Here is a 17,490-nt window from a genome sequence, read left to right as displayed (position 1 = left end):
TCCTCTCCTGTTCTTTCAGCCAATCTTCAGGTCAGTGTCTCTCAAGACACAGGGCTCAGAACTAACAAAACTCCAGGATACTGCACAGCCAGATTGTCTTTGTGCGTGAGTTGTGCTTCTAAAAAAAAACCCAACAAAACACTCCGCACACTGTAAACATCTGCATGACACAAGGTGGCGCTGTGAGCTTCTACGAAGCGAGAAACCCTGGGTGTGGCTCACTGGGCACAACTCCGGCTCAACAAATCTATGAGACAGGAATTAATACCCTTACCTGACAGCTCAGGGTATTGGAAATTTAGAGACATTAAGTCATTTGCCCAAGGTCACACAACTAGGAAGTGGCAGAGCTAGAATTCTGCTAAGCCAGAGTCTGACTTAGGGGCTAATGTTCTCTTTATCACATTGCACTACATAGGAAATGGTATCCCTCATCTTTTCCCATTTATTTACTTCATGGAGTCTTTTTTTTTTTTTTTAAAGATTTTATTTATTTATTTGACAGAGAGATAGACAGAAGAGCACAAGCAGAGGGAGTGGCAGAGGGAGAGGGAGAAGCAGGCTCTGCACTGAGCAGGGAGCCCGATGCGGGACTCGATCCCGGGACCCTGAGATCATGACCTGAGCCGAAGGCAGTCGCTTAACCATCTGAGCCACCCAGGCGCCCCTTACTTCACTGAGTCTTAAGGGGATAGTGATCACAACCCCATCAGGGAGGGGTTTCAGACTCACTCCTAGGGGACATGTTCAAAATATACCCTCCTGTCACCTCCAATCTGTGCTTGGAGAGCAACCTTTGTCATTCTCCCTTGCTTACTGTGCTCCAGCCACACTTCCTTCTGTCCTTAAACATGCCAAGTTCATTAACATCTCGGGATCTTTTGCACCTGCTGTTCTGCCTGAAATCAACTCATCATCCAGGCATCAGCTCAAACATCACCTCCTCAGTGGTGACCACCCCAGTCCCTCTGACAAGTCATACTCTGTCTCATTATCCTGTTTTATTTTCTTTTTAGCATTTTATCACTATTAGAAGTTATCTTGGTTTTTGTCTATTACTCCTCATAAGGGCTCCAAAAAAAGCAGTGTTTCTGAATTGTTCATTGATGTATCCCCAGTGCCTAGAATAGAGCCCAGTATATAGTAGGTACTGAATCAATAGTAAATGAATGAAGCCCCACTGTCACCCTTGGTTCAGGCTAGTCTCACTGCATCCAGATCTTCTTACATAAATCAGATTGCTTCCTAAAATACCCTGTGACCCTACTGCCCACAGAATAAAGTCTAATCTTCTCAAATAGGTATCCACACCTGCCACCATTTAGACTGCTCTCCCCTCAAACTCCCACACCTGCCATTCTCATTGACACCACTCTTCCCACCCCATTCCCATCTTTAAGTACACAGCCTTTCCTGCTGGGAATGCCTCCTGCCTATCCATTTATTTAAATATAAAATTTCAAGGCTGAACTGACCCTGGCTTTCAGATTAGGCCTTCCCAACCGCAGCTTTATTATATCCGCTATATAAAGTATGTTTGAATTAGACTGTTTATTTCTACTCTTTAAAAAATCCTCCCTAAGTCCCCAGGATAGGGTTTGAGTAGGGTTTGAGGCAGAGGAATGAGATCAGAGAAGGAGGGGCCTGACCTGGGGAGTGGGTCTCAGTTTTGTCCCCAGGGAATACAAAGAGTAAGGTTTCTCACTTTTCTATGTGACAGCCCTTGAGAAAATCAGAGACCACATTCACCCAAGTCTGCTGTTCTGTAGGTGACACAGCCCCAGTTCCTCAGTTCCTTCTTAAAATGGGGTACCCAGAACTTGCAGGTGAGCACTAACTGATTTAGAGGAGTAGAGGACTATCAGCTTCTCCCTTCTGGAGTCTATCAAGGAAGACAGTCATTTTAACTATTTGGAAGCCCTTCCAAACTGCTGACTCATTCTGAGAGTGCGATCAATTAAATATCCCAAATCAACTCAAGTATAGCTTACCTATCAAACCTGACACTGGTCCCTGCTTTTTTGTTTTGTTCTTTCCAGATTTGGTAAGATCTTTTTGAACGTTGACTCTGCTGCTCAGGATCTCAAAGAGATCTCAGCTTCTTTTGTCATTCATGAATTCATTGAACTGTCATTCATTAATTTTAAAAAAAGTATAGAATTGAGAGAAGAGCCCTGTGGGAGATCACTGGAGACTTATGGAACGGAATAGCATCTCTGTATGAAAAGCCTTACCCAATAAAAAAACACACAACAGTTTCAATGCCTCTCCCATCTCTGACCAGTATTGTTCTTGCCCTCAGAATGCCAGCCACAGCATCCCCTGCGCCTAGAGACACCCACCAGACAGTCAAGTCTAAGAAGGGGGTGGGTTCCAAAGGACTCTGGCCAATCTCTGCTGTTTCTGACCCCCCTCCTCCCTGGAGGCCTCCCCTTTCATCCTCCACCCCAAGGGCAGCTCCTCTGTGTCCTTTTAGGAGTGTGAAGTCTTCTGAGGCTATGATCTTCCCAATAGCAGAGATTACACCATTTATGGTTTTTTAACCCACTTCTTTTGAAAAGACATATGGACCAACCCGAGCCTACAGCATAGCAGATTCTCTTTTATCTCCCTTTCCCCTGCTTTATCTCTCCTTCCAAACCCTCTGCGATCTGGCTTCCCCCCTTCACTATTCCCAAATGTTGTTTTCGGGATTCTTCAGCCTTAATGTTAGTGATTTCTCTTCAAAACTTTGTTGAACCTAACTCTTTTTTGAAACTTTCTCCTCCTCTAGTGCCTGTGCCTTCACTCTCCCCTGGTTTTCCTCCTATTTTCCAAATTCTTCTCAGAACCTTTGAGTGTTGCTCTGCTCACCCTTAAATCATTGTATCCTCAGGGCTCTCTGTCCTTGTTCCCTTTACAACTCCACACATTCTCCCTAGGTACTCTCATCCACTCAAAGTTTTAACTACTTCTGTTATTCTGATGACTCTGATCTTGGTGGTCTCCTGACCCCCAGGGCATCCTTTCCAATCCACCTTTCCCCCAAACAACCAGTGATCTTTCTAAAATGCAAAAAAACTATGCCACTAAGCTGTTAAAAAACAAAATGCCACTTCCCTGATTAAAATCCTTCAATAGTTCCATCCACACCCCACCATGGCTGGAAAGCATCAAGTTATTCTGTACCTTGTTGGTTTTATACGGACTACTGTATGAACCTAGAATGTTCTTCTCACAAGTGTCCACAAAGCCTATTCCTCATCCTGTTTCTAGACTGGTTTTATTTATTTATTTATTTTAAAAGATTTTATTTATTTATTTGACAAACAGAGAGAGTTAGTGAGAGCAGGAACACAAGCCGGGGAGTGGGAGAGGGAGAAGCAGGCTTCCCGCCGAGCAGGGAGCCCGATGCGGGGCTCGATCCCAGGACCCTGGCATCATGACCTGAGCCGAAGGCAGACGCTTAACGACTGAGCCGCCCAGGCGCCCCTAGACTGGTTTTAAATATAAATTCTGTTAGCACTCCTTCTCTGACATTTTAGTCTGTCTAGAGAGCCCTCTCATAGACCAGTACTGGACACCGTCATCTCTGGTTTTTGTTTTTAAGTAGGCTCCAATGCAGGGCTTGAACTCATGATCCTGAGATTGAGACCCGAGCTGAGATCAAGAGTGGGCAGCTTAACCAACCGAGCCACCCAGGCGCACTCCCCCCTCCCCCAACTCTGTGTTTTTAATTATGTTTCCTTTTCTGTTTTCATCCTTAGTCAGAATTCCTTGAGGCTAGAGACTGTCCCTCACATCTCTCCATCACCAACATTTAACATAGAGCATTTATAAAACAATTATTTAAATGTAATAAACAGGGGAAGAGCGGGCCCAGGAGGCTTAAAAGTCAAGTGTCTGGTTTCAGGCTCTTTGAAAAACGGCAACAATCACTGATCAAAGAATGAACTTCACTGACTTGCAGTGTGGTTTGCCTAAGGGACATATCCCTTAAGCACTGCAAATTCCTAAATGTCCCAAACTGAACTTGGGCTTTATCCCTTTTCCAGGAAATCCACTTTACATCAGTGTCTGTGGTCCCTATTCACGTACCATCATCTTTCCAGTCATCCAGGCTTATAATCACAACCGTCTGCGTACTTCCTTTCCCAATATATCAGTCTCTGAGTCCTGATAATTTCAGTGTATTTTTTATCTTTCCCCCCATTACAACTGTCAGACATGACCTGGACTGGAAAGATGATGGATCTAGGTTGAGGAACCTTTAGTGGTTATGGAGGGGGTGGTTGCCAGGGCCCTATCATTGAGGAGGCCATGCATATATTCCGGTATTCTCCAGCCTCTATGTTCCTTACCGTCAGCTCTAGCTCTTGCATCCTTCTGGGTATGGCTGTTGGCTGGGCTCCCTGGGAGAGCAGGCCCTGGATCCATCAGCTGGGCCAAGGGGCCTTGCCCAGCAGCTCTGAGGCTAGCAGGTGGCATCTCACTGGCCTGGGAGCCCTGACAGACCTGGGTGGACCAGGGCTCTGGGCCAAATAGGTCCATGCCCGGCCCCGAGGGCATGGGTGGTAGGCTGTGGCTACAGCGAGTGCCCTCGTCCAGTGGGCCCACCCTATCTTGCTGGGCTTCTTGGATGGGTGAGAACTCCTGGGAGGAGTCCCCAACGCTCACTCGAAGCGGCGGGGAGCCAGAGCCTGCAGCTTTCTTCCGGCCCTTGGCGAGCTCAGCAAAGGAGGTGACCCGCCGAGGTGGGGAGCCAGAGCCAGCGAGGGCTGCAGGACCCTCACTCAGGCGCACTGGGCAACTCAACATGCGCTCCAGTGAGCCCAGGCGGACAGGAGGGCTGCGCGCGAGGCTGCGATCGCAGCTTCGAGAGCGCTGGCGTCCAGTGCTGAGGTTGGGGGGCGAGGTGTTGGTGTACACTTGCCCCTCGATCACGGTGGGGCCCACAGGTGCCGCTGCTTCCACCGGGGAACCCACCGCTCCTTGTTCCTCTGGCTGGACTTCTGGCCTCTGGAATAGGTAATACTCAGAGGGCTGGCTGGGGCCAGGGTCTGGGCTGGGGCCTGGCGCAGGGCTTATCTTGGTGTGATCCTCAGAGCAGCTGGTGACGGAAGAGCCAGCTGGGCTTGGGGATGACTGGGAGGACAGGTCACAGGTGACAAGTTTATAGTAATTCTGTGTGGCCACAACGAGACGCGCCTGGCTCTGGAAGCAGGCCGTGAGGTCGGCCCCCCCTGGGCAGGGCTCACAGTGTGGGCGGCAGGAGTTGCAGTTGGCATCGAGCTCGGGAGATGAGGCATGAGGGCAGCCGTAGCTCCCTTCCCCGCCTCCGCTGTCCGGGTGGTGGGACTCACAAGACATCTTGGACTCGGCTGGGGAGGGCTGCAGGTCCAGGTAGAAGGCGCCAGGGTCTGAGCGGCTGCAGAAGGAAGAGCTGCTGCACAACTGTGGGGCGGCGTTGAGGTTGGCGCGGGAGCTGCCGTGCGTCTTGCTGTAGAGGGTGCTGAAGGTGACCAGCACGCCCTCCGAGCTGTTGCAGGAGGAGTCACTCGCGTAGCCCATGGACTGGTCGGCCGCCTCGGACGGGCTGGAGGCGCTGCTGCAGCGGCGGCGCCGCGGCCCCGAGCCCGAGCAGCCTGGGTTCCGCGGCGATTCATCTGAACTGAGCTTCCAGTCCGGATCGAAGGAAAAGCCCGACGTCTCACTGGCTCCGCCCCCACTGCCAGGTCCCCCACTCTCGTCCAGCTCCATGGTCTCTGCTTCCAGGTCTGGCCGGCCGCAGTGGCTAGTGCCGCAGTGCTGGGGATGCAAGGTGGCCCTCGGCTCCTGTTCCTGCCCCTCCACTACTCCAGCTCGACTAAGCGTCGCCCCCCACGGCCTGCCCGCCCTAGGGCCAGGTGGTGGCAGCTGGAAAGGGGACAGATGGAAGGTGGGCTGACCTGCCCCGTGCAGGTGGAAGGACTGCTGGGTGGCACCGTCACCAATGCTGTCATCACAGAGGTCACCAAGTCCTGGCTCAGCCACACCCTCCTGCAGCAGGAAAGGATTGTGTCGTTTAGGGGCCCCGGGGCCTCTTCCATCCCGAACCCTGCTCCTCGTGCTGTCTGCAGGCCGTGCGGATCCCCCTGGGGCAGAGTGCAGACTGTTGTACAGCAGCGAGTCAGCTTGTCCTAGGTCTTGATCAGGCCGGCTGGTGCCCAGGTCAGGGGGGCAGAAAGGGTTGGATCTCGTGCTCCCACTACCTCCACCTGTCCCTCCACAGCACTGCCTATCTGGGACTTGGCAGTGCACCAGGGGGATGTGGTGGACGATGAGGGTCTCTCCAGTCAGCTTTGGGGGACTATCCATTCTGGAAATTTCGAACAAGCGCATCAACAGCACCAGACACTGCCCCCGGAGCCCAGTGGGGCAGAACACATTTCATCAGGAGAGCTTGGCACCTGGAGAGAGAGGGAAAGAAAGGGAACCTAATGTCACCTCCCTGGAAGTCAGGGACATGCCCTTCCCCATAGCATTTTCAGAGGGAGAAGAACCCAAGAGGAGAAACGACTCAGAGTCAAGATGGAGCTTGATAACACAGCCCGACAGGGCCGGGCTACCCTGCCCTACTTTCTGCACGGGTCCAGCTCTTGAGTGCCCCCTTCATTGGCCGTGCATCCACTTGGTGATAAAAGGCAAGCTCCTTTTCATGCCACCTACAAAGGTCTGGGGATCTCAAGGACAGCACTTTCTCCTTTTCTTTCAAGGACAAGTTCTTAGCAGTAAATAATGACTAGTCCCAAGTACAAAAAAAGTATGAATAGTACCTTAGAAAAACCATCTAGGAAGACCGAAAGGGTGCTCGGCACTGAGGAGGACAGGGAGGTGCCTTAGACCCAGCTTGAGCTTGCAAGCTCTCAGATAAGGGGAAAATCATGAAGATGAACTATATCATGGACTCATAGCAATAAGCTATTAATTTTGCAAGAAAACTATTTTTAAATTATTCTGTATTGTTTGCCCCCATGTCACCTCATTTTCTCCTCTGAGCCCCAGAATGCTCATCCCTCTCTGCCGGCTGTGGGCTAATGATCCTCACTCTCCCTACTACTGTCCTGGAGCTGCTGCTGCTTTTTTTTTTTTTTCTTTTTCTTTTTTCAAGATTTTATTTTTAAGTAATCTCTGCACCCAACATGGGGTTGGAACTCACAACCCCGAGATCAAGAGTCACATGCTCCGACTGAGCCAGCCAGGCGCCCCTGTCCTGGAGCTTCTTGAATACAGAGACCGAGTTGGTCATTAGAGTGACTTGACTAAAAGTATGGGTGATGCCAACCTCTTCCTTCTCACTGAGGGGGTGGGTGTCTATTTCTATCTCTTGTATCACTCAGGCACACAGCAGTCCTAGCAAACATGATAGGCCTAATACATTCTTGTCCAGTTCAGGATACAGATCTTCTGAAGTGCCCAAATTCTGTCCATTTTCAGTCCAGAACTTTCACCATGGGGGTCCCCTAGAAAGTCTTCTCTTCCCAGTTTTTCCTCCAATAGGCTAAGGTAAAGCTCTCTCCTATTCAAGGTCTCCCGGTCCCAAGCACACAGAGCCTATTCTGAGCTTCTCTGGTCTGCTGGCTGGACTGCGACAGAACGGCTTCCTCAAATTCTAGTCTCCTGTACTACCAAATTCAAGTCCTAAGAGTCTTGCTTGCTCAGACTCCTCTTATCTAACTTCTGCTAATTCATTCATTTCTCTTCCCTCCCTTTTTATTCTTGTCATTTTCCTTCCACCCACTGTGAACCTAAATTCCTCAATGCCTGAGTTTTCCACCATTTAGTTGAATACTTAATACCACCAATTTTTAAAAATTTAACTCATTTAGATTACAGGGTCACAGATCTTCCCATGTGGAGTACGAAAAGATCTAGGCAAGTCACACATGCTCAAGGACATGAACAGGCAATACATAAATGAAAAAATTCAAGTGGCTGATAAATAAGTGTGTGAGGAATTCAGTTTTAAAAATTCTTTTATAAATGAAATTACATCAAAATTAAAAAGCAAGTGTTTATCCTCTCCCCTCCCTTTTCTTTCTGAGAGGAAGACTTCTTTGTTGGACTCCCAACCCTTTGGGAGTTGAATGAGGATAATGAGTCGATACAGAGAAAGGTAGAAACCAGAGAGGCTAAACTGAGCTACAAGGTTTGAGTTCTAGAAGAAAACACGGGAATAAACATTTGTTATCTTGGATTGGGTGATGGTTTCTTAGATATGACACCAAAAGCACAAGTGACAAGTGAATAGAGAAGGTGGACTTCATAAAAATTAAAAACCTTCGTGCCTCAAAGGATACCATCAAGAAAAGACAACCCACAAAATGGGAAAAAATATTTGCAAAGAGATTACTGATCAAAATATATGAAGAACTCTTACAACTTGGGGCACCTGGGTGGCTCGGTTGTTAAGCTCGCTGTGTGTCTCTCTCTCTCTCTCTCTGTCAAATAAATAAATAAAATCTTAAAAAAAAAAAGAACTCTTACAACTCAACGATAAAAAGACATATAACTCAATTAAAAACTGGGCAAAGAACTTGAATAGACATTTCTCCAGAGAAAACTTACAAACGGCCAATAAACACATGAAAAGATGCTCAACATCATTAGTCATCACAGAAATGAAAACCACATTGAGATACCACTTCATCCCCACCACGATGCCTAAGATAAAAGACAGACAGTAACAAATGTTGGTGAGGATGCGGAGATATTGGAACCCTCAACCTTGCTGGAGGCATGGTAAAATGGTGGAGCCACTTTGGAAAACCAGTCTGATCTGACAGTTCCTTAAAATGTTAAACATACAGTTACCATATGACCCAGCAATTCTACTCCTAGGTATATACCCAAGAGAAAACACATGTTCACACCAAAGCTTGTATATTAATATTCATAGCAGCATTCACAGTAGCCAAAAAAGGTTGGAGCAAGCCACTGTCCATTAACAGATGAATTGGTTTTGTTGTATATGCCTTCTGTCCATTCTGTATATGCCACTGCATAAGGGAGAGGATAAACATAATGTGATACAGGGGCACCTGGCTAGCTCAGTTGGTAGAGCATGTGATTCTTGATCTCAGGGTCTAAAGTTCAAGCCCCACACCGGGTGTAGAGCTTACTTTATTTTTTAAATTTGGTTTCTCTTTTTTTTTTTCTTTTTTTAAGATTCTATTTTTAAGTAATCTCTTCACCCAAAGTGGGGCTCGAACCAACAACCCTGAGATCAAGAGTTGCGTGCTCCACCAACTAAGCCAGCCAGGCGCGCCAGTGTAGACAGACAGGTGATAGATAGATAAATAAATAGATAGTTAGATAGACAGATAGCTAAAGCTGCAACAAAAAAACTGATGTTAAAAAAGTAATTTTGATATATACATGCAACAGAATATTATTTAGCAATAACAGGAATCAGGTAGTGATCCATGCTACAATATGAATGAACCTCAAAAAGGTAAGTGAAAGAAGCCAGTCATAAAAGGCTTCTTTGTATGATGTTGTATGATTCCATTTATATGAAATGTCCAGAATAGGCAAATCCACAGAAACAGAAAATAGATTAGTGGTTGCCAGGGACTGGAGGACTGGGGAATGGGGAGTGACTTCTAATGGGTAATGGAGGTTCTTTCTGGGGTGATGAAAATGTTCTGAAATCAGACAGTGGTGATAATTATGAAAGTCAGTGAGTAAAATCAAAACTACGGATTTTTGTGGTACGTGAATTATATCTTAACAAAACTGTTATTTAAAGCCTTTTTTAAAATAGAAAAAAAAGATTAAGATTTATGAGAAGAGGAAAGGAGAGGTGAGGAAGGGAATGGGTATTGACTGGTGGAGGGGATTGGGCATTTTCAGAGATAAACTGAGAAGGAAAAAAGAGAGACAGCTGCCTTAAAGTATGGGATATTGTTGAGAGAAATAAAGAGGATTTTTAGGAAGTTTAGCTATGAAGTACATGAGATAATTTTCCCTTCACTCTTCCCCATCTCTTCTCTTCCTTCACCAAGAAAACTTGGGTTCAAATAAAAATGCTACAAGGATAACAGAAAGTTGGAAACAACTTAAAATTCCAGTAATAACAATCAATAAAAAAGTACAGAGCAGAGTATCATTAAAATAATGTGTTAATATGATTACTGACTTGGGAAAATGTTCACAAAATATTAAGTAAAACTGCAGATTACAAACAGCATGTAGAGTATGACACCATTTTTGTAAATAAATATATGTCTGTATGTGTCTTAGTCTGTTCAGGTTGCTATGATAAAACATCTCAGACTATGTGTCTTGTAAACAGCAGAAATTTATTTCTCATAGTTCCAGAGGCTGGGAAGTCCAAGATCAAGGTGCCAGAATGGCTGCATTCTGCCCTCTTCCTTGTTCATAGCTGGCACCTTCTAGCTGTGTCCTCACATTGTGTAAGGGACAAGTGATCTCTCTGGAGCCTGTTTTGTAAGAGCACTAACGCCATTCATGAGGGCTTTGTCCTCATGAGCTAATCGCCTCCCAAGGCCCTATCTCTTACTACCACTACCTTTGGGGGTTAGGATTCAACATATGAATTTTGGGGGACACAAATATTCAGACCATAGCAATATGCATGAAAGAAAATTTGAAGGCATATACAACAAAATATTAATAGTGCTTATCTCTGTTGAGTGATTTTGGATTATTTTTAATATTACTCTTTCTGTTTCATCTGTATTTTTAAAATTTTATTTAAATTCAATTCATTAACATACAGTGTATTACTAGTTTCAGAGGTAGAGTTCAGTGATTCACCAGTTGCATACAACACCCAGGGCTCATTACATCACATGCCCTCCTTAATGCCCATCACCCAGTTACTCCATCCCTCTACCCACCTCCCCTCCAGCAACCCTAGTCATCTATATTTTCTAATTTGTATATAATAAATATCTATTATGTACATAATTTAAACAGTTTTGTTTTTTCTCTCTCTCTCTTTCTTTTAGAGATGGGGGGCAGAGGGACAGGGAAAGAGAGAGAGAGAGAATCTTAAACAGGTTCCACACCCAGAGTGGAGCCTGACACAGGGCTTGATCTCACAACCCTGAGATCATGACGTGAGCTGAAATCGAGTCAGACGCTTAACCGACCAAGCCACCCAGGTGCCCCATTTTGTTTTCTTTAAACAACACAGATACCTGGGTTCAGGGCTTGGAGAGGGCGGCTTCCCCATACATATAGTACTAGGTTTCCCCAAGTCAAGGCTATCATCTGAGGCCTGGACTAAAAGGAGCATAGAAAACTGTCTTGTACACATAGCAGTAATTTTAGGAGTACCTATGGCCTACAGCCATCACTTGATCTTCGGTGAATAACCGCCCCCCCTCTTTAAAGCACCGTTCTCTCTTTTTTTTTTTAAAGATTTTATTTATTTGACAGAGAGAGACACAGCGAGAGAGGGAACACAAGCAGGAGGAAGCAGGAGAGGGAGAAGCAGGCTCCCTGCCGAGCAGGGAGCCCAATGCGGGGCTCGATCCCAGGACCCTGGGATCATGACCTGAGCCGAAGGCAGACGCTTAACAACTGAGCCACCCAGGCGCCCCTAAAGCACCATTTTCAAGTAGCATTCACAAATAAAATATACACACATAAGAACTTATGATTCGATCCACAAAACTACTACTGAGTCACATATGCTTTGAAATGGAAAAACACAGTGACACACAGTCTAGAAGGCTGATCCTCTAAATCAGGGATAAAGAATAAATGGATACAGAAGATGATGAAGAACCTTTGGCTGGAGGGTACAGACAATTATATTATAATGTTGTTTATGTATCTGTCCCCCAGACTAGAGTTCATTCCCTGAGGTCAGAAACTGAGATATAGTCAATTCCGTGTCCCTAGAACCTATACATAGTGCTTGGAACATGGTAAGTGCTCCGTTATTTGTGGACTCCTACTTTACCCATTTAAAGACTTATTTGTCTTTTTATTATTGAGTTGTAGGAGTTTTAAAATTTCCTTTGTCAGACATGTCTTGTGAATATTTTCTTTTGGCCTGTGGCTTGCCCATTTGTTTTCTTAATGGTGCTTTTCAATTAATGGAAGTTTTTAATTATACAAAATTGCATTTATCTTTTCTTTTTCTTTTATGGTTAAAGCTTTCTGTGTCCTATCTAAAATATCTTTGCTTATCCCAAGATCATAAAGAAAATTTTCCTTTTTTTCCTGAAAGCTGTATAATTTTAGCTTTTACATTTAGGTTGTGCTGAATCCTATTTTAACTGTAAAGCACTATCCCTGGTGGATTCATTTTATGTTTTTGTATCTTAGAGAAGGTCTTATTCCTCCCTGATCTCCACACAACCAAGGGAAATGCCTGCCAATAGTTCCTTCACAGACAACTCTAGCTCAGCTAACTAAGGTGAAGTTCTGCAGACATCCTATGAGATTTTGTGCTCATGCCTCTGCTCTGCCCCTGACAAAACTTGCACATTTTTTGCAAAGCATTTTTTAAATATATGTCATCTCCATGATCCTCACAACAACTCACCAAAGTAGCCAGAGCCACTTTCATTTTAAAAAACAAGGAAATCAACAACCAAAAAAACAAAAGGACTTGTCCAAGATCACTCAGTTAATAAAGACAGATTAAGAATCTTAACTTTTAATCAGTTAGGAATCTTAAGGAATCTTGGAGGAATCTTAAGGAATTAATGCTCCATTAATTGGATGGAATAATTCTTAAGGAATTAATGCTCCATCCACAATCCAGCATCTTCATCTTAAGGAATCTTAAGGAATCTTAACTTTTGATCAGTTAAGAATGTAATGAGAGTATACTGTACATGTGACTTTATTTCAAACACCACAGAGCACATACCTCTTAGACTTCTTTCTTGGGAGTGACTTGTTCTACAATAATACACGTTTAATACTGTGGTCCATGAGCTCTAATAAAATAGAAGAGAAAACGATGGGGTAGAAGAGCTCATTCCAGACTCTGGAATGAGTACCCTGATTGAATGGAGAGACATGGGAGATGAAGATGGGGAAGGAATAGAGAATCCAGAATAGGAAGAAAGTGGAAGAAAGCTCTCAGAAGATGGGCCCTCTAGCTGTGATTACTAGGTAGATAGTGGTGGGTTCAGCCAGCATCAAGTTAGGAAGTCTAGCTCTCTACAACCGGATGAGCTTTCCATGAGAGCCCTTTTCCTGGCCCCCATCACAAATGAGTGTCTCCTGGCCTATCATAACAATACTATTTATTAGTGATCATTCACTGAGCTTTTACATGCCAGGTGATTTACATATATCATCTCTACTTCCACTATAACTTTTTGAATGATTTATTTATTTATTTTAGAGTGAGAGAGTGTGGGGGGTGGGGGCAGAGGGAGAGAGAGAATCTCAAGCAGAGTCCCTGCAGAGCGTAGAACCCAATATGGGGCTCAATGACCCTGAGATCACAACCTGAGCAGGAATCTAGAGTCAGATGCTTAGCCGACTGAGCCAGGCAGGTACCCCACCACTATGATCTGTAAAAGGAGGCATAATCATTTCTATTTTACACATGAGAAAACTGAAGCATAGCAAGAGTAAGTAGTTTGCCTACAATTACACAGCTGAGATAAGACACAAACTCAGGTCTGCCCAATTCTGCCCAGTTCTTAATTCTTTCCACTACAACTGCCTCCCAAAGAAAATGAGCCGGGCCACACCCTCTTCCTAAAGTCCTGGCATTTACCCTGCTGCACGGCAGCTGCTTCCTACCTTTCCTGTATAGGCCCCCACTCTAGCCTTCACTTACATAATTTGTATTTACCCACTTCTCTATGCTCTGAACCTATCGTCCCTTTCATATTACCGCCCCAGTAATATGAATGTTATTAAACACTCTTCAATCCACCGCCTGTCACAGCTCCCGGCCCTCATCTCCCTGCCCCATTCATAGTCCCCAAGGCCCCTTTTCCCTGTTCTGTAGTTCACATTCCTGGATGCTTCCTGGGAACTAACAACCTCCCACAACTTCCCAGTGTATTCCCCAATCACATATTTGCACAATGTGGAACCACTGATTCCTATTAGCATGTTTTTGAATCATCCACCAAGGTGGTCAATGGAAATGGGAATTTAAGGAACTCTATCTGCTCAGCGATAGGGTAACTCTGGGCAGGAAAATGTTCTACACTCCAGAAGAAAGGGTTCCCCTGTTTTCAGTCATCAGCATCTCTCTGCTAGTCATTGAATGCCTTCCCTCTTTTTTTGGCCTTCTGTAGGAGGACTGAGAAGACGGTGGTACTCAGTTGCTAATCTCTAACAATCTGACCTTGACCTGAGGTCCCACGAGGAGCATCGGTAGGACGGATAACCTTTTTCCTGTCTGAGTCCTCTCTGGAGCAGGACTGAAGGGAGGAGAGGAAGAGGGTACATTTGGGACCTGCTTATGCTCAGGTCCCTTCCTGTTAGGAATCTAGGTCTGTATAAGGAGACTGATTATAACAAGTCAGGTGCCCTCAGCATTACAATGACCACCTCCCCATGCTCCCCCAATAGACTGTGGAGCCTCTTGATCAACATTCTTTCTTATTCCATCCTTACCGAGAGCCTAGTGGCTCCCATGGCACCAGAAGATATGGTATGTGTGTCTATGGGTATGAATGTTTGTGTATGGAGGAAAAAGAATGGGATGGATGCTTCCCAGCCCCTCCTCTTGAAAGCTGCTTGAATCCCTGCATTTTCTCCATCATAAACTTATGATAGCTTCAGGGGTGTCTCCTCCCATTAAGCCTTTGTTCCTAGATCTGAACCCCTCCACCCTGGCCCACACTATAGCAGCCTCATTAGAAATGCCCAGAAAGGAAGGAGGGGATCTTCTGCTTCTTGACAAGACAGCATTAGCCCAAGCCTCTGCACCACAGCCCAAATATATGCAAGGACGAGCCTGGCTAATGTTTGCTCTCATGCTTGCTCTCTCTCTCTCTCTCTCTCTCTCTCTCTCTCTCTCTCTCTCTCTCTCGGAAAGACAAAGCCAACCCTCAGAAGCCAGGGCCCAAATGTGCTGCTCGGTTATCCTAGCGGCTCTGCCCTGCCCCTCCCCCAGCTCCGCTGAGCCATACCTCTGTTAGGAGCCTTGAGCTGCACCCGGAGGCTTCTGTTCCTTTTGCACTCCAACCAAGCTCTACCTTGACAGTTCCAGCCGAGGCACTGTTCCACGGGACCACACAGGGGGAACGGAACCGATTTCCTAAGATCTGATTTCTGCTAATACAATGGCATCGTTGCGAATGCAGGGAGGCTGCGCAATCGCAGCGCCTCTGCTCGCCGCCGCCCGCCGCCGGTGGCCGTGCTGGGGCTGCGGTGACGTTGCTGCTCTGGGAAGGGGGAAGGGAGAGGAGCAGGCCTGCCCACGGTACAGCCGCCCAGCCTCCCTCCCTGCCAGGCCCTGGGGGCCCCTCAGCCTAGGGAAGGGGGAGGGGAGAGAAAGGAGTCCGTGCCGGAGGCTGAGAACTCTCGAGGCGGCAAAGAAAACGGGGGAGAGAGCCGGACCTGGCTTCTCCCTGGTCCTTAGGAGTCTCAGGGGAAAAGTCTGGGCAGAGGCTTAGAGCTTCCTTCCTTCCCTTTAGGCCCCTCCTTTTAGGTCTTAGCCAGAAACCTCTCCCTCTTCTCTTCAACCCACTCTGAATGACTCCTTGTTTTCCAGCTTTTTCCTTTCACTAAGATTCCAGACTAGCCTCAGGGTGGAGCAGCCAGCCTGGGAGGGGGTTCCTGAAACCTTGAAGGGAGGCTGCAAGGACCAGTCGTCGGTCTACCAGCAGGCCGAGTCCTTGTGGATCCCAGCGCGACTCAGCACGAGGCTTTGAGGGTGTGCCTCTTGGGAGAAAAGGGAGACTGGGCCATAGGCAGGTTTCTCTACACAGGGTGGTCGTGAGCCTTAGGACCAGGCTGCCTACAGGCCCCTTCCGAACACAGGGTCCGATTCATTCCCTGGATTTTCAGGGGGCCTGTTAGTGTGGCCGGAATAGAACCTTCTCCTTTCACCTACATTAGCTTTTGGACAAGTGCTGAGCGGGGTCCGGCTGGGCCTGTAACGAGGCAGAATCCATTTGGCCAGGCTGAGGGGCCAGGAAGCTCATTTTCCTAGGGAAAGGGAGCGGTCTCCCCTCAGCCAGAGAAAAATCTCAGTTCTACCCGTAGCCCTACAGAGCCCTTCACCTCCTCCAAGCTCCCCCTTCCTCAGGCTCTGGGCCAGTTCTGTGGGGATCAGTGAACAGTGGAGAAGCCACAGCCAGAGCCAGCCGGAGAGCCAGCAGCAATGCTGTCCACTTCATGCCACTGCTCCCTGCAGCCGCCCTGGAACGCAGAGACAGTCGCAAGCTGCGGTTGGCCCCCCGAGGACTAGCCCGGTCTAGGTCTCCTCCCAGTGTTGACCAGTATCTGTATTCCACAGCCAAGCCCTTGGATTTCAGGTCCCTAGAAAGAAGCCAGGGGGGCGCCTGCGTGGCTCAGTTGGTTGGGCGACTGCCTTCGGCTCAGGTCATGATCCTGGAGTCCCGGGATCGAGTCCCGCATCGGGCTCCCTGCTCAGCGGGGGGTCTGCTTCTCCCTCTGACCCTCTTCCCTCTCGTGCTCTCTGTCTCTCATTCTCTCAAATAAATAAATAGAATCTTAAAAAAAAAATCAAAAAAAAAAAAAAAAAAAGAAAGAAAGAAGCCAGGGGTCCGCTGGCCAGGACCACAGCAGCCACCACTCAGGATCCAGAAGAGATGTAGTTTCTTTCCCTTATTGCTTCTTCTATTCCCTATGAGGCCCATGAGGCCATCGATGATACACTGGGATGTACAGAGCTGGAGAGAGAACAGAAGCGGGTGAAGACCCCCAAACCTACCTCTAACCTTGATCTGTTTGAGGGCCCATGGCACCTTGAGCCCATAAAGCAGGAAACAGCGAGGAAGAGAAGGAGAGAGGGAGTCTGCTTCCTAAATCGGACCATTAGTGATCCTCACAGGGAGGCTGAAAGCAGCAGATATGGTGTCACTATACAAGCGTACCTCCTTTTACTGAATTTCGTTTGACATGAATGCTGTTTTCAAGCCTGCTAACAAAACATCCACCCTGCAGCCCATGGATTGAGTAGTCATTTCAACTTTCAAGTCTTATTATTTAAGAAATATATTTCGTCAGGCTACAACTGCCGTGGATGGTGATTCCTTTGACGGATCTGGGCAAAGTTAATTGAAGACCTTCTGGAAATCACCATTCCCGATGCCATTAAGAACATTCGTAATTTACGGGAAGAGGTCAAATATCAACATTAACAGGAGTCTGGAAGAAGCTGATTCCAACCCTAATGGATGACTTTGAAGGGTTCAAGACTTCAGTGAAGGAATTAAGTGCAGATGTGATGGAAACAGCAAGGGAACTAGAATTAGAAGTGGAGCCTAAAGATGCGTCTGAAGTGTTATAATCTCCAGATAAAACTTTAATGGATGAGCAAAG

General features: G+C 46.7%; 1 protein-coding gene across 9 annotated transcripts in view; it reads right to left on the bottom strand.

Moving 5' to 3' along the window:
• RUSC2 (RUN and SH3 domain containing 2) overlaps positions 1 to 17,490 on the bottom strand; it is an 84,268-nt gene that overhangs the window by 19,366 nt on the left and 47,412 nt on the right. For 3 of the 9 annotated variants that reach the window (XM_054509273.2, XM_064579280.1, XM_045882629.3), the window contains one exon: positions 4,341 to 6,428. In XM_054509273.2, coding sequence (XP_054365248.2) covers positions 4,341 to 6,360 — 2,020 coding nt within the window. In that variant the 5' untranslated portion in view covers positions 6,361 to 6,428. Of the gene's footprint in view, positions 1 to 4,340; positions 6,429 to 12,874; positions 12,945 to 15,110; positions 16,485 to 17,490 lie in introns of those variants that run through there. The other 6 variants (XM_045882627.3, XM_064579281.1, XM_054509274.2 and 3 more) reach the window with 5 other exon arrangements.

This window comes from Mirounga angustirostris, unplaced genomic scaffold, assembly GCF_029215605.1.
Source record: "Mirounga angustirostris isolate CCGP_5_RB_7025 unplaced genomic scaffold, mMirAng1.0.hap1 SCAF_15, whole genome shotgun sequence".
Lineage (NCBI taxonomy): Eukaryota > Metazoa > Chordata > Mammalia > Carnivora > Phocidae > Mirounga > Mirounga angustirostris.
This window is presented reverse-complemented; position numbering and strand designations above follow the sequence as displayed.